This window comes from Ursus maritimus, unplaced genomic scaffold, assembly GCF_017311325.1.
Source record: "Ursus maritimus isolate PB19 unplaced genomic scaffold, ASM1731132v1 scaffold_2, whole genome shotgun sequence".
NCBI classification, from domain to species: domain Eukaryota; kingdom Metazoa; phylum Chordata; class Mammalia; order Carnivora; family Ursidae; genus Ursus; species Ursus maritimus.
Window position 1 is genome coordinate 52925226 of NW_024424452.1, and position 24028 is coordinate 52949253.

At 34.8% G+C, this 24028-nt stretch overlaps 1 protein-coding gene across 1 annotated transcript in view; it reads right to left on the reverse strand.

Moving 5' to 3' along the window:
• Positions 1-24028, reverse strand: part of SPATA17 (spermatogenesis associated 17) — a 169263-nt gene that overhangs the window by 59755 nt on the left and 85480 nt on the right. Inside the window, exons 7-8 of the mRNA XM_008685733.2 lie at positions 16608-16811; positions 9980-10128 (exon numbers count right to left, since the gene is read on the reverse strand). Of these exons, the coding sequence (XP_008683955.1) occupies positions 9980-10128; positions 16608-16811 (353 nt within the window). The remainder of the gene's footprint in view (positions 1-9979; positions 10129-16607; positions 16812-24028) is intronic.

Here is a 24028-nt window from a genome sequence, read left to right on the forward strand (position 1 = left end):
AGCCATTAACACCGAGGCAAGACCCTGTAACCAGCAGAAAGATTACATCTTGCTGGAAGCTCAGCTGATGGCTAGCATTTTTTTAGTAATAAAGTATTTTTATTTTTTATATTTTTTGTTAGAAAAGAATGCTTTATTAATTATTCTTATACATTTAAATTTTTAGAGCCTTTAGAGTTTTCGTTTGTCTCAAGTTTTTATTTAAATCCCAGTTAGTTAACATGTAGTGTAATACTGGTTTCAGGAGTAGAATTTAGTGATTCATCACTTACGTAGAGTAATAAAGTATTTTTATTTTTATTTATTTTTTATTTTTATTTTTTTTAAAGATTTTATTTATTTATTTGACCTAGACAGACAGCCAGCGAGAGAGGGAACACAAGCAGGGGGAGTGGGAGAGGAAGAAGCAGGCTTCCCAGTGGAGGAGCCCGATGTGGGGCTCGATCCCAGGACTCCGGGATCATGCCCCGAGCTGAAGGCAGACGCTTAACGACTGAGCCACCCAGGTGCCCCTAATAAAGTATTTTTAAATTAAAGCATGCACATTTTGGACATAATGCTGTTTCATACACTTACTAGATGACTTACAGTGTCAACATAACTTTCATGTGCACTGGGAAACCAAAAATTCATTTGACTTGCATTATCACAATATTCACTTTATTGCATGGTCTGGAACCAAACCTGCAATATTTCTGACGCAAGCCTGTATTTTTTTCTATACTCTCTCCTGGCAGCCCTCAATCTGAAGAAATATTTGCTTATGACCCTATTCCCATAAAACACTGTATAATGTAACACACTGTCCCCAAGATCACAACTGTGATTTATTTATATACATTTGTATGTTATGTTTTGTTTATATGTGCTAGTTTTATTTATATGTTAATTTAACATATCTATTACATTAACACATATTTATTATTTATTGTGTTCTAATCCTATGATTTATGTGGGCTAGTTTGATTTAATAAATTGAGCAAAACAGACTTCTCTTTCAGGAATTTGAATTGAAAAATAGAATTAGCTGTGGGTTCTAGAGCTGAAAGGTTATACTGTATCAGGCCTGGAATGGCCACGATAGCTAAGTATAAACTGAAAATTTATGAGAAAGAAACTACTAGCAGATAAAGCTAGTCAGCAGAAAGAAGGTAAGAGGCAGAAATGCAGAGAAAAGCAGAGATGCCACTAGAGAGAGAAACCATGCCCCTGCGGCCCCCAAGGTCACTTTAGTCCAATTTCTCCTTGGTTCCTCATATTTCTATAAGATTCCTTACTGTATCTTTTCAAACACACCCTTACCTTTTCCAGTTATCTTGAATGGATCTTTGTCCTTTGCAGTGAAGGAAGCTCTAATACAGTGATTCTAAGTGTATCTATGCCCTTGACCACACCATCCACACCCTATCAGATTGTTCCCTAAATCTGGTTTAGGGTATATAGGATTCTACCTATAAAGCTGTCTGCCAACCTTTCTCTTCCCCTCCACTACTGATGGCCTTGTTCTAAGTCCTCTTTATCTCTGAATTGGACTATGGTAACGGTCCCCTAACTGGTCTTTGTCACCACTGACTCCCAAATCTTAACCTTGGACAGAGCTAGTAGAGTGATATTTTTAATCTATCTGACCCCCTTACTCCACCGATGGTTTTATATGCCTTTTATATGGTAAAGTCCAAATATTTTACCATGGTTCATATGGCCCTTTACACCCTGGCTCCACCTAGACTTTCTAACTCATCTCTGCCCCATTTCATGAGGTACCAAGCCATGAGCTTAGCCTCACAAGATACCTCAGAAGGCAAGCTGAAATCCCCATAAGCTATGCACTTTGTAACACAGAGATGGCTTTATCCAGGCTACCTCCTCTCGCGACTCTCCCTGCTCTGTCTGGCAAACTTCTGTTCAGGCTTCAAATTTCTTCTGACCCCAACACACTCTTAAACACTAAACTGAAACAGGAAAATCTGGGTTGTATAAATGCTATACTGATATAAGAATGTTGAGTATGCACAAAATGACTATACTTCTTTCAAAAGAGAAATTCCATGTACCTCATCGATTGACCGAAAGTCAATTGACAAAACTTTATCTAGCATATGTTAAGGTGTTGTATTAGGAAGAGGGCATAGCATCTGATAATACCTAACTAAAAGACTACAAGTGTCTTTTTAGGACTTGTTCAATTACATACACCAAAAGTGTATTTAATATTCTCAGGATGTCACTAAAAGCATTCCAAATTACCACCGTTACGTTGGTGTTGTAAATCTTAAACTTCTTTAGCCTTAGATATCTATAGAAACAGAATTCTAGTGTTCTGTGGTCATTTATTTAAAATATCTTTTTTTTCTTTTTTCAGGGAAATAGCGAACAAAACAAGAGCACAGTTCTCACCGTAGAGCCAAAGTAATAAAGGGCTCTTTTGTAGACAAATTCTAGAACTTCTTAATTATACACAGGCTTATTATCTGTATCTCCAGTGTTATAAAGTACCAGAACTTCATTAGAAAAATTAAGCTGGAGAAATGAAGGCAGCACTTTGTAAATTTCCAGTGGAAATTAGCTGGGAGAGGCAGAGGGATACTGGATCAAAAGAGGGTAATCATGCTTAACTGTGCCCTAGAGCACCCGCATGTTTAATACGATTTGCACAGTAACTACCTCTCCTATTACTGCTTGTTTGGAGTATTCTGTGTTAATGGGGTTAGCTAATTTAGTATTTTAACTTAAAAAGGCTCTGCTGATTAATAAATGTTGCACACTGTGCTAGTAATTAAAATAAATGGAAGAGTTACAAATAAAAGTTGAATTGTTAAGAAAACACTATCTGAAAATATATGATAATCCCTATTTATCATAATATAATAACAGTTCAGAAAACATGCAAATGATAAAGGTCTAGAGTGTCTGAAAATCCCAAAAGTCAAAAAAGTTTTGAGATGTGTTAAACTTCTTTATCACTACTCTTTAGTGATAAATATAACCAGATCTCATCTGTATACACATTTTTTAAAATGCCCTCTTTAAAAACTATTTAGATCTAGTTTCTTTTTTTTTAAGAGTTCCAAAACATAATTTTGAATGACAATCTTAAGTTATCAAATTATGGAAATAGTAAATATAACATAAAAATTTACATTTGTATCATTATGAATAATAATGAAACTAGTAGAACAATACTGGAGCATGGAACATAGGGGACTTCAATTTTATCTGTGTTGTTTTCTTCTTTTTTTTTTACTTGGTAAATTCTTTTTTATTTTTTATTTCTTTTAATAATAATATTTTTTATTATATTATGTTAGTCACCATACAGTACATCCCTGGTTTTTGATGTAAAGTTCCATGATTCATTAGTTGTGTATAACACCCAGTGCACCATGCAATACGTGCCCTCCTTACTACCCATCACCAGCCTATCCCATTCCCCCACCCTCTCCCCTCTGAAGCCCTCAGTTTGTTTCCCAGATCTAGTTTCTTAACCTTTCCCATAACATTTTTCCAACGGTAACTGTCTATAAAATACTGATACTTCATTAGAAGCAATATTTAAAAGGTTTAAAAATGACTACTCTATTTACCAAGCCTTCTGTCTAAGCTACGTTGCAAACCTGAGGGAATGAAGGCCAATATGTAAGATTCAGTTGCTGAATGTTTTTCACTAGTGCCAGCAAATGGCAGGGCTCAAGAAATGCAGTTGCTAGTTCTGCTTTGCTGCTAAATGTGTCTAGGATGTCTCCCATTTCACCTAATCTGAATAACAGAGGGTGACAGAACATGTCATCCCAAATAACGCCACTTTGGCAAAGGATTATTTTGAGCTACAGGCACTTGAAAAGAACAGGTACAAGAAACATGATCTGAACTCCCCCACCCTTTTCTTTCCCTAAAATCAGGAGATAACACACCCATATGACCCTTGACTTCCCTATACCATGAGGAAAGAAAGCATCTTGTCACCGAGATGAGGAGTAGAAGCAGAGAGAATTTTGTAAAACAGAACTTGTTAAGTAACTTTTATCTTCCTTTGGTCTCCCCACATATTTTATTTTTCTACAACGTTTCTCATTGTTCAAGCTAACGTATAAGCACTTAGGACTTGCCACTTAGTGGGTGTTCATTTTCTTATGGGGCTCCTGTGTCATGTAACACTTCTCTTTAATAAATGTGTGTGCTTTTCTCCTGTTAATCTGTCTTATGTCAATTTAATTCTCAGGCCCAGCTGAGGACCCTAAGAGGATAGAGGGAAAGTTTTGCCTCCCCTACAATATCTATCAGAAAATTAACACCTTTTATTTTTCAAAAAGGTGTAAAGACAGCTATTGAGTGGTCTGTACTCAGGTTCTTATGAAAGCCTATACAAGTTTAAAATACAATATCCTTGGGGCGCCTGGGTGGTGCAGTGGTTAAGCGTCTGCCTTCGTCTGCCTTCGGCTCAGGGCGTGATCCCGGCGTTCTGGGATCGAGCCCCACATCAGGCTCCTCCACTAAGTGCCTGCTTCTTCCTCTCCCACTCCCTCTGCTTGTGTTCCCTCTCTCGCTGGCTGTCACTCTCTGTCAAATAAATAAATAAAATCTTTAAAAAAAAATACAATATCCTTATACTATGATTCAATCATGAACTTCTCTCTTCACAGGGAGGCTCAAGTCACAATCACAATTTTTTAATCCTCTAAATGCCCATACCTTAAACCTGCAGAAGAATCTTGAATCCTTAGGAATGCAAGGATTTACCTCAAGTTTAGCTCAGGTTTATAATTAATCGAAACACCAAAGTTTGGTCTAGCAAGGCAGTTCCTTAATTTGAAGAACAAGTTATATTAGCTTCCTATTGCTGCTATAACACCACCACAAACTTAGTGGCTTAAAGAACACAAATTTATTATCTTAGAGTTCTAGAGGTCAGAAGTCTGAAATGGGTCTCACTGGGCTAAAATCTGGGGGTTGGCAGGGCTGCATTCCTTCTCGAGATTCTTTTTCTTTTTAAGATTTTATTTATTTATTTATTTGAGAGAGAGAGAGAACATGAACAGGGCTAGAGGCAGAGGGAGAAGCAGACTCCCCACTGAGCAGGGAGCCTGACGTGTGGCTCGCTCCCAGGACCCTGGGATCATGACCTGAGCTGAAAGCAGACACTTGACCAACTGAGCCACCCAGGCGCCCTTATTCTGGAGATTCTATGGGAGAATTCCTTTCTTTACCTTTCCCAGCTGCTGGAGGCTGACAGCATTCCTCAGTTGTAGCTGTTTACTCTGTACTCAAAGGCAGCAAAGACCAGCTGTCTTTCCCACATCGCATCACTCTGACCTTCAATGTAGTCAAATCTCTTTCTGCCTCCCGCTTCCACTTTTAAGGACCCCTGTGATTACACTGGGCCCACCCAGACCATCTAGGATAATCTCCTCCATCTTTAAATTCTTAATCATATCTGTAAAGTCCTCTTCACCATGGAAGGTAACAACATATTCACGGGTTCCTGAGATGAGGTTGTAGACTGAGGGGTGGGGGGCGGGGGGCATTATTTTGCCTCCTGGAACACAGACTGGCACTGACTTCTACTGCAATGTCTTAAATCCTTTCCATTTTGGATCCAGTTATAGTCTGCATAATTATAATCTCTGTATTAAGTCAGAATGTTTACAATTAAGAGAAGGTATTAACATACAGGACCTTAGCCCCTCTCATAAGACTTTAAGTGAAGTCCATATCAGTGTATAACACCTGCCTTATGATCACCCACTCCACTCCATCTCTGCCATCTTGATGGGTACGTTAAATGTTTACTTGGATAGCTCTTGGATGGCATGGCCTTCCCCTTCTTCCACCTTTTTTTTTTTTTTACGTCTTCCACCTCTTAATAACAATGATTTCTTTTTCCACTTCATCTAGGCAATTGGCATGATTCCATTTTACATCTAAAAATATTCTTTGAAATGCTCTCTGAAAAAATGTAAAACAAATTAATGACCATGTCTTAAAAAGTAAAAATAATCCTTTTTTATATTTTTAAATGAATTTCAGATTGAATAAATCATGGGAGTTAGAAAATTCCTTAATGGAAGCAGAAGAGAACATGGGATACAGAGGAATAAAAGCAGCTCGGTACCTCTGGAGCACAGAGTTTCTTAGGAAATGTGGCGGACTGACTAGAGAAACAAGCCTGGACCCCATCCTGAAGGACACTGTGTCTTCTGACAAAGAATTAAAATTTATCCTGGAGTTGATAAAAAGCCATTAAAAAGCATTTTGTCTGAATAACAGCTTGCTTAAATTTCTCTAGTATTATAGTAAATGCACTGAATGGGAGGAAGACTGGGCAGACCGGATAAGCTTTTTATAGCAATTACAAAAACTTGTAAGTGCCTAAATTAAATCAGAATTAGAAAGGAAAAGAGCGACTAAATTTGAGAGATACTTAAAAGGTAGACTAGACAGGATTTGAGGACCAAGAGAATGCTGGAGAAGGATAACGGGATAACTTATGGGTCCCTACCCTGGGCAAAAAGTTGGGGTTACAATTCACATTCCAGATAAGAAGAAGCAGGCCAATGTGGGATATACTGAGTCGGGAACATCTGGTGGAGAAGTAAATAAAGATGGCAGTTGAAAATATATATCTGGAATGTAAGAGTAAGATCTTAGAGATTTAGAGTGGAAAGCACTGGCATAGAGGTTGCAGTTGAAGTCTCTCAATCAGAAGCAATCATTCACACAGATTACATACAGAAGGAGAAGGTAAAGAAAAGAGTTGAATGTTGAGTCCTGCCATCACCTTAGCTCTATTACACTACCTCTCACCAAAGTATTGCAATATTCTCCGCATGGTTTTCCTTCCCCCCCGTACATTTCTTCTCAAATACACCTGTCTCACAATCAACAAATATATATTCTTTCTGTGACATTCCTCTTACTCAAAAATCTTAAATAATTCTTCATGATCTACAGATAAACTCTCCAGTCCTTGGCTTTCAAGCCTTGCCCACTTTCTCCTTCTACTGCTTCCCACATGAAAATTAGCTTCCGTCAAATTGGTGTTCTCATTGTTCTGTGAACTTTTTCTACCATCCTTTTTTTTTTCATACTGTCAATCTGCTTTTACCTTTTCTTTATCAAATCTAAACCATCTTTCACAGAACCAATTCAGTTCCTTTTCTTTGAAGAACATCTTCCTAGACCAGCAGAGACCAGAGCAAACACTACATTAAAAAAAAAAAAATCAAGATACTTAGTGTCTTTAATACACATTTGATGATTTTCAAGTGCTTATCCATGGCAATTCTTACTCAGAATTTCATTAGGTTTTCTGATTTGGTTTAAAGCTAGAAGCACAGAAGTTCCATGAGAGCAGAGAATTTGTCTATTTTATTTACTGCTAAATCGCAAGAGCTTAGAACTATGCGGGACATGCAAGCATTTGTTAAATCAATAAACACCTCTGTACATTTCTCACAATATCCAGCTGAGAGCTTCTCAAATAAAGGTTACTTAGCAATCATTTACTAATTGCTTATTTAATTTCCTGGTTTCATAAAGATAGACGTGAATAAGGAAAATAATTTCCTTTAAGAAAAAAATGAAACTGGAATAAGTTTCTTTAGGAAAGAGAACAAGCAAATAAAGCTCTAAATGCTTCCAAAAAACCCTCTGTAATCCATACTCAATATGTAAAATACTGTCCCACTGTCTATGCTTATTTTAAAGAACATAAAAGAATGCGACCTTATTTGGAAATAAGACTGTTGCAGATGTAATAAGATGAGGTCATACTGAAGTAAGACAGGCCCCTAATGTAGATAGGACCCTCTGCATTAAAAAAATTATGCACCTCTGTGGTAAAGGGATACATTTTTCCTAATTCCTATAACAGAATTCTTATCTGTAAAGATATAAAAGCTAAATTTCTAACATTTCTTTTGCCTCACAAGATATGATTATGTTATGCGGTATATGAAAACTAAAATGGTTTTAGAAGAAGCTACAAAATATCACTGCTTCAAATCTCAAAAAAAAAAAAAAAAAAGGAATTATCCATAGGTTAGCTGCTAAAACCAACTGCTTAGCCCCCTTGCTAAAAACATGGTAGATTCAAATCTATAAGTAATTTCTTAAGCATTCCCAGTTGGGTTTGTTCCTGATTGGTTGATAATCCTAGGAGCATTTTTAATCTGGAAACTTCAGGGTAAAGGGTCATCAGCATAGAGGTTGAAGATATTTACAGGTATTCCATGGAAAGTACAAATGGAACATCTTTATATGGGGATAATATTGATATCTCATCCCTCCAGGCTTATCAAGGAAGATACTATGAAAAGATACTTCAGTATCTTTGATACACAGTGATTTCCGTAGAAATATTAATGTGGTCAATTACTTGAGCAATTAATCTTGTTATTTCATAAACCTTTGTATCACTGAAAACAAAAATAATTCTGAGTAATATAACTCTTTAGATATTCATCACTAAATTGCATATTTTGCTTGACTAAGTCTGAGCAGCATTAATCTTCTATAATCTCTTTGATAAAACCAATCTACCTCCCCCAAAACCAATTGGAAATAAATGTTTCTTGTTTTCTTATTCATCATACATAGGGTGACTGTCAATTATTGAAAGAAGGTATGGAATACTCTATAGCTAGTTATTTCATGTCAAGTAATTGCTATAAAATAAAAAATTAATAAAAATTACTTGAGATGCATGCCAATTTCATCTTTCATCTGGGTTTGTGTGAAAATCTTTATTTTTAAAGAGACTTTTCAGAAATGCCTGATTAACATAAGGCACATTATATATCTCTCCTGACTTATCAAATGATCCAAAATCCACTATGCTGGATGAGAGGTAATTCTAGCTTCTTTACATAACAAAACATACTTTGTAATGTATTTTGGACTTATCATTATTTTACATTTATAATATGATGACTATTTCATATTATATATTATGCAAAAATAATAGTTTACATGTTAACTATTATACAATAATTTATAACAATATTTTATATTATAATTATTATAAAATTGTAATTTATATGAGAATAATATAATTATCGTGTTATTATTCAGAATATTTATAATACTAAATCATTATAAGACACAATATAAAGATAATTACAGGATATATTATAGGACAATAATAATAACTTTTAAAAAAGCCATTCTAGATTTTAAATGGTCTGTTTACATATTAATATGACTATACTGATGACAAATGCCTTAAGAGAGAGGAAGTGCTTTGGAGAAATATGTATGAATTGAGACCCAAATCAGTGAGGCTAGTAAAATAATTTTAATTTGCATATGCTATTAGATCTTCCTTTATCTTTTTCAGTCATCTTCCTCAGTAGTAAAGACACTAACCTCCTACATTGCACCTAATTTATTAAATGTATATCAATGTTTCCAAATTAAATTTAGTCCGCATTAAGAAAAATGTTTTTGTTCTGTTCGTTCTTATTTTAGAAGCATCATAGGCTTTCACTTATCCCCTTGAAATGCCATTCATTCTTCTCTTTTTCTTTCAGTAGTTATATATACACATTTATATAAATTTATACATATATAAATATATATTACACATATATACACATTTATATAAATATACACACTTATATTTATATAATATATACACATTTATATATAAATAAGTTATATAAATATGTAAATATATAAATAAATGTATATATAACACAAATAAATGTATATATATTTATATATAAATGTGTATATGTCTGTGTATTTACATATTTATATATATAAATGTGTACATGTGTGTGTATAGTAATATATAACAATATATAAAAAAGTATTTAGCATATTTGCATATTGAAAAATGGTTGCTTCTGAATAGGTCAAGGGTGGCACTACCTTTTCTCACAAATAAAAGATTCTCTACAGTATCAGGAAATGCAAAATGTTAAATCATTTAAGGCACCACACAGGCTAAAGCTATTTTCTTTTTAAGCTAAGAACTCACATATTGTCATTTACATTTCGCATCCACTCCTGTCTTCTGAATTCCCCTCTGGCCAGCTTTAACTCATCAATTGGTTCTGCTACCCGCAGTGTTGGCTCCAAAGGCTTGTAGCGCTGTTCCAAAACTTCAGTGATATCACGGAATGGTCCCTGACAAGAAAGAATGAGGAAATATTTTATTATGGAAGACTTTTTGTCATTTTATTCATGATCAAGGGTGCTGAATATCTACATAGCATACCAAGTTTACCAAATTATTTTTAAAGAACAAGCTGTTCTCTGAATTAGAAAATACATAGAATATCACATCTTCAAAAAATGCTCACACAAGTAGAAGTGATTATATTAAAATATTTTAAATTAGCCAAAATTTTCCCTACTTACATCAAAAGACTTTTTATGCTAAAACTGTTTGATTTGTAGTTACGTTACTTTGTTTTCTAATTAAAAAAAAAACGTTTCTTCTGATATAACTTAAAAAGAATTCTCTCCCTTTTTAAGTAAAAATATTAGAAAAGATTCTGAGCATTGCTTTCAAAAAGACTTCCTATCAATAGAAATAGGATAGCAAGGTTTTTTTTTCATAAAATAAAGCTTTTAAGTGAATGCCACATCTTATATATAATTGGTGACCCTCCAAACCACAGAGAATCCTAATTTTAATTAATTTAAGTGTTCTTTAGTAAAAATTCTAAGTTCTATTGCATAATAACTCTGATACAATAGCAAACATCTAATGACACAAATACATAGCGGAGGAAAGCCCATAAAGCTGCAACAGTGAAAAGTGTTTTATAACATGTCCTACCTTTAAATTAGTAGTTACTTATATTAATTACTAGAATCCACTGGTTGTCTAATTAGTATCATAATAAGCACAATACAAATCAGAGGCGGCTCTGGAATTTGCCATGTCATTAATTACAGACTGCTTTTTTTTTTCACCACTATTGTTGTGCAGGACAGAAGTGATATAAAATGGACAAAGATTCCTAATCATATTCCTTATCCTTAAAGATCTCTTCTTTAAATAGGTTATCACTAACAAGACACAGCTGGAGTTACTGCAAGCACTGAGTGAAGACTGTGGGGCTAATAAAAAGAAATGATTCACGCCTCATTTATGTTCACTTATGTTTTACATTAATAGAAACCAATAATAGGAACCAGTTACCATAAAAGTCATGGACCGTAAATAACACAAATGGCAAATAAGTATCATCTAGTACTTTTCACAGCTGGACAGGAGGATTGCTATATTTGAAAGTAGTTAATGGATTTTTATTGGAACTTTACTTTTTAAAGATACAGTAACATGATTCCAAGTTCACTATTAAGAAATCAAATGGGGATTTTTTTTTTTTACAGATTCTTAATGTTTTACTTTGAGAAATTCTATGGTTTTAAAAATTAATATTTGGTTGTGTTACCTGGGGAAAATTACTTCTTCAGACCTTCTTTCCTTATATGTAAAATGGAATAATAACTCTCTCACAAAAGTGCTCTTAAGATACATAAGACAACGTAAGTAACACTCTTAGCATTGTACTGAGAACATACTAAAAATTCATACCCCTGGCTTTATTTTCATTATTAGTTTCACGAGAAGTTTGGAGAAGGTTTTGAACAATAGCAGCATCAAATATATAATGAAATATGCAAGGCTAGGAGTTTGAAGGGACCAGCATTCACAAGGAGGAATGGTCTTCTAAGTGGCCAAGCTCTACCTTCTAAACTTTGTTGGTGTATCAACATAACACATATCCATTTGTAGACTTATGCCACTACTTGTTCTGGAACTTACTATTTCCAAAGAGACTAGGAAATGAAAATGGAGTAGCCCTACTCAAGCAGCAAAATTTAGAATAAAAATAGACCCTGTCTTCCTGTTGGGTTCAGTATAATCTTTGTGACCCTAATCGTCCCCTAATCACGTCCATCTCTCTATAATCTATCAATGCCTGGTCCATACATTTATATCTTAGACACTTAGACAAGTGTCTTGCCCTTGAGCTCAACAGAACTTCTCCCTGGTTAGAAATGACATTTACCGTCAAGCTTCTCCTATGCCAAAGCTTCTGTTATTTTGTATTTCTGTTGATAGACTGCCTTTCAGATCTCAAGTGATCTGAATATTGATCATACCAGGAGTGACATGGGGCCTCAGATTCGGGGGAAAGCTTCAAACTTTGGATCTGCTCATTGTATTCATTTCCAAATATTAATCCCTATAATGCCTAGACTCAGCCTGAATCTGTAAGTCTCCTTTGACTCTTAGCTATAGTTTTCCAAAGTTTGACTTTATTTACATCCAACCAAATCCTGATTATGAGGGTCAAATATATTTATGTTCTTCTATATTTTTAATAACGCATGTTACTTTATAGACATCTTGTATTTTTACAATTATCTCAAAGCTTAAATAATAATGAAGTTATGTTTTAAACTCCCAGGATTGTTTCATACACTTGAGAAATTTACCTCCCAAGTATAGACAGACCATCAGAGTATAAATATTACCATTCGTAGTATAGCATATATAATCTTAGATCTCCCTGACGATGTATGCGCCTTTCATATTATTAGATAACATATAGGAAATGTGATTCTGTCCAATAAAACCACAACATTAAAAATACCATTCTGTGAAAACAAGAATGGAAAGGAGGAAAGAAAGTGAAGAAAGAAGAAGCCAAAGGAAGCTGAGAGAAAAGAAGGTGGGATGAAACGATGGGCTGAGGAAGAATGGGAAGGAAGGAAGGAAGGAAAAAAGGAAAGAAAGGAAGAAAGAGAAGATTAAAATGATGTGGAGTGGAGGGAGAAGCCCAGGGACAGGAATGAAGGAGACAGGGATAGAAGGAAAGAGGAAAAGAACAATGGAAGGGAGAAAGGAAAAAAGAAGGGAGCAGAAAAGAAAATTAACAAGGATCATTATTTTGTGGTATGCTAGATAAAGGTAATTTATACGTGTATATATGTATGTACACATACGTATGCATATATATCTGCATATATACACACACACATACACATATACAAAATCTTCCATATACATGTATATTCCACATATATTCACATGTATATCATTATATGAATGTATATAATATTTTCTATGTGTCTTCATATATATACTATTGTGGTATAATAAGAAATACATAGCTGATGATTTTTGTCACTGATTTATTTATTTTTTTTAAAAGATTTTATTTATTTATGTGACAGAGATAGACAGCCAGCGAGAGAGGGAACACAAGCAGGGGGAGTGGGAGAGGAAGAAGCAGGCTCCCAGCGGAGGAGCCTGATGTGGGACTCGATCTGGGAACACCGGGATCACGCCCTGAGCCGACACCGGGATCACGCCCTGAGCCGAAGGCAGACGCTTAACGACTGCGCTACCCAGGCGCCCCGTCACTGATTTCTGGCATAGTGCTCCTAAAATGCTTGGAATTTCCTGAGTGATGGGGTGCCTTTGTTACTGATAACAAGGTTATACCTGAGATTATGCTAATGAGGTGATTTAGGTTAGCCCCTAGTAGCCTCTTAATGAAACTGGTCATCACAAAGACCAAATGATTAGAAGGTTGAAATTTCCAGGCCCCGCTTCTGATCTCCAGGGAAAGGTAATGGAGTTTAAGATTGAGCTTTATAAAAACTCTTACACAAGGAGATTTGATGAGCTTCTCAACTGGCACAAACATCTACGTGCTGGTAGAGAGGCGCATCCCAACTCTATGAGAAGAAGCCTGTGCACTCTGGACCCTTTCAGACCTCACTCAACGTTCCTCTTCACCTGGCTGTTTATCTGTACCCTTTAGAGTAAAGCAGCAAATGTAAATAAAATGTCTTCCTGAGTACTGTGAACCACTCTAGCAAATTATCAAACCTTAGGATGGGGTCATGGGACCCCTCAATTTGTACCCAGCTCAGTAAGAAATATAGGAGACCCAGAAATTGCAACTGGTATGTGAAGTGAAGAACAATTTTGTGGGGTTAAGCCCTTGAGCTACAGAGAACTCCTGGTAGTTAGTGTTAGAACTGGCTTGAATTGTTGGACACCAAATGGTATTCAGAGAATCAGAGAATTAGTTGCTGGTGTTGGAAGACACCTTGGTCACATATATATATTTCTCCATACATATTTATATACTTTTAATATGTATTTACTATATTTATTATGTAAATATACATGTATACATCTTCCATACAAATACATATAACCATTTATATATATATATATTATATATATACATAAATTGTCCACATATATTATTCACATATATCTTGTATATAGCTATATGTATGTATCTTCCATATGCATTCCATAAACACTAAATACATATATGTATAAATACAATGCTATGGGGGAGGGACGCCATGTAAAGTACTAAATGGGTTGTATTGAGAAAAGAGCATTAATAGAGATGAAGAGTGAATACAAACTAGTATAAGCCATATCATAAAAACATAAAATAGCAAAGCAGTAAAGATAATGTGGAATGTAAATATTATAAAACTCATATAAAATGATATTAAATGTGTATGGTTAATGTTGTGAATATTATACAGTGTGTGGCGGTTTGGTCTGGATGACTTCTAGAGTGTTTCCACTCAGAAACATTTACATATCTATATCTTATCAGTACCATATCATTTTCACATTTCCTAAGAAGTTGCATTCAGAATTACTCTATGAATTCCATGTATTACCAATAGCTATCTCATTGAATATAGCATAAAATATGGATTATTAAGTATACAAATACACAATGTTATATCTCATACCTTAGCAATCTTTGAACACTTAATACACAAGCAATGGAAATACCAGAATTATCTTCTTTATAGAATAATAAATGGAATTGCTCATTCTGATGGTATCATGTAAAATCATTACTTGCATCAATTGAAATAGTAATATGCATAATTCAAATGGTAAAAATTCAGTTACTTAGAATATGACATTTATTTTACATTTGTTTTAAAAACTATTTTAAATGCCTTTATTAGAATATTGGTATAACCTATATTTAGAAAAGAATAATGAAACCATACTCTGAAGATATGTTCCAAAATAAACCGAAAATTTTCCAATTATCTCTCTTTTGTCCCCTTGCTCAACTCTCCTCTCCCTGCCACTTTATTTCAAAAAGAGGGAGCTCTCTCAGCTTCTGTTTTTTTGGATAGATTTTTTTTTTTTTTACAGCTCTTTCTATAATATAGTATAAGCCATCAGTTAATATTATTTTTTAAAAATAGTATTAATTATCAATTAGTAGTTTTAAGAGAGCAAAAAAAAAAAAGCACAAATAAAGGGAATAAAAGACCCAATTACAGAAAGTGAATACATAACATCACAAATAATTACAGCAAAGTGGGAAATTATTTTATGGCATAGGTGAGGTTGTCTGCTAGCAATTGATGAAATGGCTGGGGGTGTGGAAAGCAGTCTGTAAAATGACCTCCAACCATCCTACTTTCTGGGACTCAAACCCTTGTATGGATTGGACTTACTTCTAAAAAATAAAATACGGCAGAATGGGAGGTCACTTGTGGCATGAGGTCATAAAAAGGCTATGGCTTCTGTTTTGAGAAGTCTCTCACTCTCGGTTAGATCACTCCCCCAAGGGAAGCCAGATACCAGTGAGGCAGCTCTGTAGAGAGGCCACTATGAGGAGGGGCTGAGATATGAAAACAAGTAACCATATGGGTGACCTTAGAAGAGGATCTCCTCATCCTCCTGCTCTTCCCTACAGCTGAGTTTCCACATGAAATCATAGCTTGCCTGGCACCTTGACTGCAACTTCATGACAGATCTTGAGTCAGAGGCACTCACCTAAGCTGTACCTACAAAACTGACCACAGAAACTGTGAGATAAGAAATGTGTGTTGGTTTAAGCCATCACGTTTTCAAGTTATTTATTACATAGCAAAAGATATACAGAGGAAAGCCTGTGTAAGGAACTATTAGGTGGGGTTCTGGGAATCTGGCCCTGTGAACCCGAATCAACCCAATTCTAGGTTGATGCCCCCTGGTGGCCGGTGTCTACTCCAGATTAAATATTGATGGGGATGATAGAACTGTTGCTCTCTGGGGCCTTTGGAACAGTGACACTCATCCCCAACACATCCCACTCCACCCTATAGCCCTGGGAAGTCATTTGCCAACCCAGCTCTAGAGGAAGCCAGGGAAGACTTTTTTTTGTCTCCGCCTGACTCTTGCATTGTTTTGGGTCCTCTGTAATTCTCAACTTATGCTTTTAGATTATGTTTACAACTGTATATAGATATGAATCATCAGATGAAAAGTTACATAAAGTTGATAATACATCATATTTTTCTAGCAACATGTAATAAAAGTACTGTTATAACAATGTTTTCAAAGAAAAAGGTTAGATCCTAGACAAAACTCTTATGTGTTAACTTCATATTTGAAATAATAAAATCCAGTCCCATAGAATTATTGGATTACTTCCCTCATACATATTTTAAACAGACCTTATATTTATTATTTAAAATTAGATTCCATAAAAAATAATTTCCCTTTCTTGTCACAAAGACAAAACAATAACTTAAAAAAAAAAACAGCAAGAATACAATCATTGACAGAATTCTTATATTGGACTGAGTACCTGACATTGTTTCCTATCAATGGGTGGCAGAATTTCGGATCGAGGAAAGGAACGGGCACTGGTACAAGCTAGCCAATTGCTAAGGCTGATGCAGCGCTTCGGCTTAGCTTTAGACCTTTGGGATGTTAAAGGCTTTGCCTTTTGTAACCGCAACTCCCACGGATCAGGATCTTTTCTGAATGGTGAATTGTATACACCTGGAATCTAAAGAAAAAACATAATTTTTATTTTTATCTTTAACTTTTCACATGAAATAAAAGGAAGACGAAGTTGTATCATAAAAATTTTCATATGTTTAAGAACAATTTTTAAGTAGACTCTACTTCTTAACTAGAGGCTGGCTTTAAATTCATCTAAGGAGATTACAAAATACTCACTTTGTCTACACTTCAGACCAACAATTTCAGAATCGTTTGTAGTTAAAGACTAAAAATGTTAAAAATCGCTGAGCTATAGCTTCTACCTGGCATATATGGCATATTTTATATAACCGTATATTAGAAAAACTTACACAAGGACCTTAAGGCATTCTTTCTGTTAAGTATGTATATGGATATTTAATCATATCCATAAGTCATACATTCACTCACACAAACTCAAATATGCAATGCTTGAACAAATTTCAGGAACAAAATTTGCACTCAATAAATACTTGATTGCTTTAATGATTATGCATTATACACCCTACTTAATAGCAGCAATTTTAAGTTCTCTACTTTAAAATAATAAACTGGCATTTTATATTAGGTGCTGTATTTCTGTAGTGTCATATTACCCTTAATGTTCTTTCATTGATCTTGCCACACGCTGTATTACAAGTCAACTTTGTTAGCACAGCACCTGCTGTGAGATAGAGGTTCAACAGATGTATGTATAACAAATGTTAAATTCAAGTTGAGCAAATATTCATTTTCTGAAAATTCAATGGTGTTTGAGTATACAAACAGCATAAAACCATATTTTTATACTTTTCATATATACAAATTCATAGTCATAAGGAAAAGTTATTTTATTTTTTACTTTTATTAAACATTTTTTAATATATTTATTGGGGGGGGGGCAGGCAGAAGGAGAGGGAGTAGCAGACTCCTGGCTGAACAGGGAGCCCAAAGCAGGATCAATCCCAGAACTCTGGGATCATGACCTGAACCGAAGGCAGACGTTTCACTGACTGAGCCACTGAGATGCCCCAGAAAAGTTACATTTTAAAGGACAGTATGACTTATTTGGTTTCTGTGTAGACACTCTGGACTAAGGATTAAACCCATATATTTTTCCTAAAATGTGCCTTTCTCTTATGCCACCATTATATGCAGAAATTTTTCTGGCCACTACATTTACTAATGGAACCAGCAGATTCAAAGTATTATGATTACCTAAAATCTTTCTTTGAAAAACTATCTTAGAAAATTTTGTATTTCCTGAGGCGCCTGGGTGGCATGATCTCAGGGTCCTGGGATTGACTCCCGTATAGGGCTCCCTGCTCAGCAGGGAGTCTGCTTCTCTCTCTCCCTCTACCCCTCCCCCCTGCTCATTTTCTCTCTCTCTCTTGCTCTCTCTCTCAAATAAAGAAGTAAATACATAAGTAAATAAATATATAAAATCTTTCAAAAAAAGAAAAAAAGAAAATTTTATATTCCCAGCCTAATATTTCAATTCAGTGTTAACCTTTCTCTAATATCAACTAAGGCTAGATTCAGTGCCCTATCCCTAATGCTACATTAAGAGACTGGGGACAACTCTGTCAGAGTTCCTACCTACCTACCACATTGTTTCATAATTACCTTTGCGTGTATCAATCTTCCCTAAACAAGCAGCTGGAGCACCAGGCCTGTGTTTTAGGTATTTTTGTATCCGCATGGCCTAGTGGATTCCTGGGCACATAGTAGACACTCAAAAACAATGCACTCTGCAGTAGGACCTGTGAAGCCTCTATTTTACTCTTGTTTTCCAAAGCCATATCAAGATCTCAGGAAATCTTTTGTTTGAGGCTTATTTCAAAATCTTATCAACTTTTGTTTGAGGCTTATTTCAAAATCTTATCAACTTCTTTCAAAGAATTATAGATTATACCCTTTTTATCTTTCTTAATATATTAGTTTTGCTTTGCTTTCAAACACATTGTGATCTAGAACTAAATTATCAAAGACCCACTTGAGTTATCTCCAACTCAACTGTTCTGTGTTATAACCGAATTTTATTAGATAAAACAAAAGCTACGTAATATGTAATATACTTACATATCTTAAAAAATATTTTTGAACTGAGTTTTCTTTGGGATTTTTTTCCCTATATAATTTATACAAGAAAAAAGTGTTGAAACATTACAGGCAACTGTATAAACCGTATTTAATGTCATGCTAACATTCTCTCACTATAATACTAAATATCAAACAAGGTAGATTCATAAACAGTTTAAATGATGTTAATAAAAGACAGCATGGACACATATATTTAAAATAGTTTTCAGTGTAATTTTGAAGTGGGTGATAATTTTTAAGATGATTTTTAGGGTGAATTTCTATGATGAGAATCTATCAATTGTAATGAGAAGAAAACCAACATATATTACATTAAAAAGACTATTCTGACATAAATATAACTAAATCTCCATAGTCTATGAAAAAGATAGGAGTATGCCATTCTATTTAGTGATGACCTAGCTGACTTAAGTCTGTTGATCATTTCTACAACCTTGCAGATTAAAATAGTAAAATACATACAATTTAACTAGATTATAATTTATCAGTTAAAAATATCTATCCACTTGAATAACTGCTACCAGCCATTAACTCTACCCCATTAGAAATCTTCTTTGGTCTCCTTCCACATTTGCATGCACATGTATACATAGGCTAGATGGGAAATGCAAATAGATCAGTAGACATGATAGCTTTCTTAAATTATATTTTGCAACCTATATGGAGACCTCCTCATGTGTATTCTCTTTGCAATTTAAATCAAATATAGGTAGAAAATATATTTTAATTGAATTTAAAATGTATCATTTAAAATCTTCAAGGTGTCAGTTATTTTAGAAATTAATTTAATACATTTACTAACTTACGTCAATGAAAACAGTCCAGCCCTCTCTCAATCCCTACCACAAGCAAATGCCCTATTTATTTATATAGATACAGTATGCATTTAGCTATTACTTCTTTAAGTAAATAAAACAATGTTAACTTACTATTGTCTCAATTGCTACATTTTATAATTTGTAAGCCACTTGTGAATAATGGTTTGTTGTTGATTTTTAAAAATATTACTATGAGTCACAAAAGACAAGGTTAATCCTAAGGGACCATGACATATTTTTCAGTTTTCACATTTTTCACAACTTAGAAGGGCTACTGCCAAGCTAGCTTTTGGGACTTCATTTTCAGCAATAATTTTCTAGAGTGACCAACACTATAGGGAAATCTGTGCTAACTGTTTAAAAAAAAAAAAAAGCCTACAACTGAGTTATTTGCAGTACTGTCATGCTAACATTCAACTCAATAAGACCCAAGAAATCTCGGGAGAGGACTCTGCTAATAGCTTCTTACTGACCTCCTTGCATCAGGCTGGGCTGCTAACTGGTGGCCCAGTGGTGAATACGGCAAATGAGGTGTGAAAGCACTGATTTTTTTTAAAGGCTATGATTCTGACTCGTCAAAAGGAAAAAAAAAAAAAAGGCAATGAGTTATATAATAGATATATATTTTTCTTGAATTCCCCCCTTCAGACCCTCCATCATGGGAACTTAAGCATGACCTGGAATATTAATTATGTCAGGTTGAGCAACGAGCAAATGTACCATTTGTTACCCAGTCACCCTTAGCATTACATTAATATTTTGAACCATTCCATATTTCTAACAATCTATCAGTTGCTCTTTTCTCCTCAGTTTTCATTCTTTAGACTTACAAATATTGTATGGGAAAGTACGTTAAAAATGCAATTGGTTTAAAAACAAATGGATGGTAGATTTGGAGAATCTACTGTTTTATTTCATGGAGAATGTTTTTATGGTCATTTCCCACTCATCCACAGACCTTCATTTTGTAATTGCCTGGGGGAAGCTGTATTCTAATTCTCCCCTCTTCTCTTTGTTTTTGAGGGTTACTTCTAAAACAAGTTGCTATAAAATAAAAAATTTGAAACATGATTTTGTACACCTATAATTCCCAAAGCACAATGATTAGTCTTTCCATTTCATATTTTACTATGTGAGAAATAATAATCTCTCATAATTTCAAAGTAACTGTTCTCTCAGGAATGAGGAACTAATAAGTATACAGGATAGGTGGGGGAATTCAAGTTTTACTTTTGCAAATGACAATTACACTGCAAATGGGAGTCAATTGCCACATAAAGGAACAAAATCAAAAAGTATTTTCTTACATCAGGATTCAGAATTTGTGAATAGTTGGAGAGATACACAGTTCCATATAGGGGGGATGGTTAAAATATGTTCAGGATCTAAGCTTTAATCAAAATTATTTTAAAAATTAGACACTACGTCAGCACAGAAGAGCAGCAAAGATCTCTACTAACGAGGAAAGTCAAAGTGGGCCAGAGAACTGTGAATGAAGTATTTGTGAGGGTAGGGACTGCTGAATCAACACTGACCAATGTACTTCATCATAATTATCAGGACATACTAGTGCCAGGGGATTTATAAAAATCCCACTCAGCAAATAATTGCCCTGCTGTTAGGAGATAGTCAGAGTGTTAACACACTGTCACAGTCCAGTGTTTAGTAAGATATTCTACATTCAATTACTCTTGCTGAGAACTAAAAGGAAACATGGTCATTTCTCACCACAGCAGTTATGTTTCCACATGCATTACAGAAAACAGCCATGTTAACCCTCAGATACAGTACCTCAGAAGGAAGAAGAATTTCATGGGAACATCTGGGATTTACAAGGAATATATCTGGTATAAAACTTATCGATAGAAAGCAAGTTTTATAAAGAAAAAGCTATTACTAACTACACATGCTTTTCTGTGACTTCAGTGTAGAGTTGAATTTTTAAATATTTTGAGTCAAAGCACAGAGTGGGGTCATGTTAAATGGAGATCCCAGAGGTAGCTAGCTTCATTAGTTTAACAAATGATTTTTATAAATCATTTCGATATCCTAATCATTATCATCATATATTAAAATATTTTCATTAAATATTGATTAAAATAATGAAATTTAAGTAAAATGCCATCCTCTATATACTAATTCAATTCAATAAATATTTAGCATTTATCTAAGGTAGGTAGAGATACATGAAAAGTGATCACTCCCACCAAATCATTCTCAGTTGGGGGGGGCACTTGGAGAGTGATTTTGTGACTGACAATAACATAACCAGCCTGTAGTAAGTATCCACTAATTACTGTTGTAAAAGGTTTATACCAGAGGTTACAGTAAAAGTATATACATTTTTTTAGAAAACCGTGGAAAAAGTATCTGACTTTCTTTTAAAGGCGGGTAGAATTCTGGCAATAAAAAGGGAAGAAAGGCATTGTAGGCTAAGGGAAGGGTAAAAATAAAGACAAACATATTTGTGGGAAAACACAGAACAGCTGTTCAGTGAATATCACACTGGCCAGTTTAAGCACGAGGTTATAGTCAAGAGATGAGTTTATAAAGATAAATTGAGGTCAAACTCTAGAAGGCTCCAAATTACACTTAATTCTGCATAAAGTGTAAATCTATGATTTTCACATTCTTCCTTAGAAGGTAAACTCAGGAAGAAGTCTGAAGCAGGCCTACAGAAACAGACTCTGTGAAAACCACAATTTAAAGAGACAGAACAAGCATCAGAACCAGACTCAGATATGGCAGGCATATCTCTCTCTCAAATAAAAATAAATGTTTATTAAATAATAAACATAAATAATAAAATGTTTAATAAAGTAAATAAAAACAAATAAATGCCATATATATATGTACCTTCATTTACATACATATATATACATATATATATGTATTATATATATAATGACAGAATATCCAAGGAAGGTAGGACAACTACAAAAGGTATATGCCATGCACAGAATGGGAACCCAGAAGAAGGAAGAGAGAAAGGAACAGAAGACATATTTGAAGTAATAATGACTGAAGATTTCCCCCAAATTAATATCATACACTAAACCACAGATTCAAGAAGCTCAGAGAACACCAAGTAAAATAAATGACAAACACACAAACATATACAGAGGCATATCATATTCAAACTTCTAAGAATCAAAGATAAGAAATTCTTGTGAGAAGCAGAGATGATAAGCACCTTACCTATAGAGACGCAGAGACAAGAATTACATTCAACTTTTCCTCAGAAATGATGCCAGCAAGACAAGACGCCCAGAGTGAACCCTAATATAAACTATGGACTTTGAGTAATAATGTGCTGGGGTAGAGAATATATGGCAACTTCCTGACCAAATCTGTTGTGAACCCAAAACTTCTCAAAATTTTAAAAGCCTATTAAAATAGTTAAACATATGCTTAGTATATAACACAACAATTCCATTCCTGGGAATCTATACAAGAGACGTGAAAAAACATGGAACACTGCCTATCTCAAGACCTGGCACAAAGTAGACAATCAATCCATGCTTATCTGAATAAGTGATACAGACCAAAATTCTATGAAGGAGGTGAAGACTGCTTATTGAAAGGTAAGAAGAAAGAACAGCGGAAACAGAAGAATGACATGGACAGAGAGCATTCTATAGAAACAGAATCAGAAGACACCAATAATAACGTTGATTAAAAAGACCATAAGAGAATGTGGACTTAAAGAAAAACCTGGGCTTAGAAGCCAGGCAGAGAAGGTAGAAAGAAGAACAGTTATGCAGGAATATTACTACCTGTTTTGGAGTTATTAGAACTGAGTTCCCAAAAATCCAGGTTGAAAGGTCCAGTGTATAGTTGTAATAGTAGGTCTGGAACTTGGGAAAGAGGTCATAGTAAGCAACTGGAGTGTTTTCTGAATAAAAATATCTGAAGGTCTGAAAATGGATGGCGTCACTGAGGGAAAGCATGTAGGGAATTCAGGGGAACAGTCTTAGGAGTGTATACATACAAGAAATAAGTGGGAGAAGAGATGCCCATGAAGGACACTCAAAAGAGCAAACAGTGAGGGAGGAGAGGCAGTGCACAAGGGAGAAGACTGTTTCATGAAGGAGGTCAGCAGTGTCAGAAGCTCAGGAGAGGTGGAACAGCATGAGGACAAAGAATGCACAACTGGCATGGTAATTAGAAGGTGACAGGTGACCTCCACAGAAGCAAATTGTGTTCTTGTGGCACAAATCACATCATAATTCATTGAATGTGAGGAAAGAAAAAGAAGTGGAGACTGATTTGAGTCTTCTAAAATACAGCAATATTATGATGACTCAGAAAATCTTGGGACTAAAAGAACATTTTTCCCACC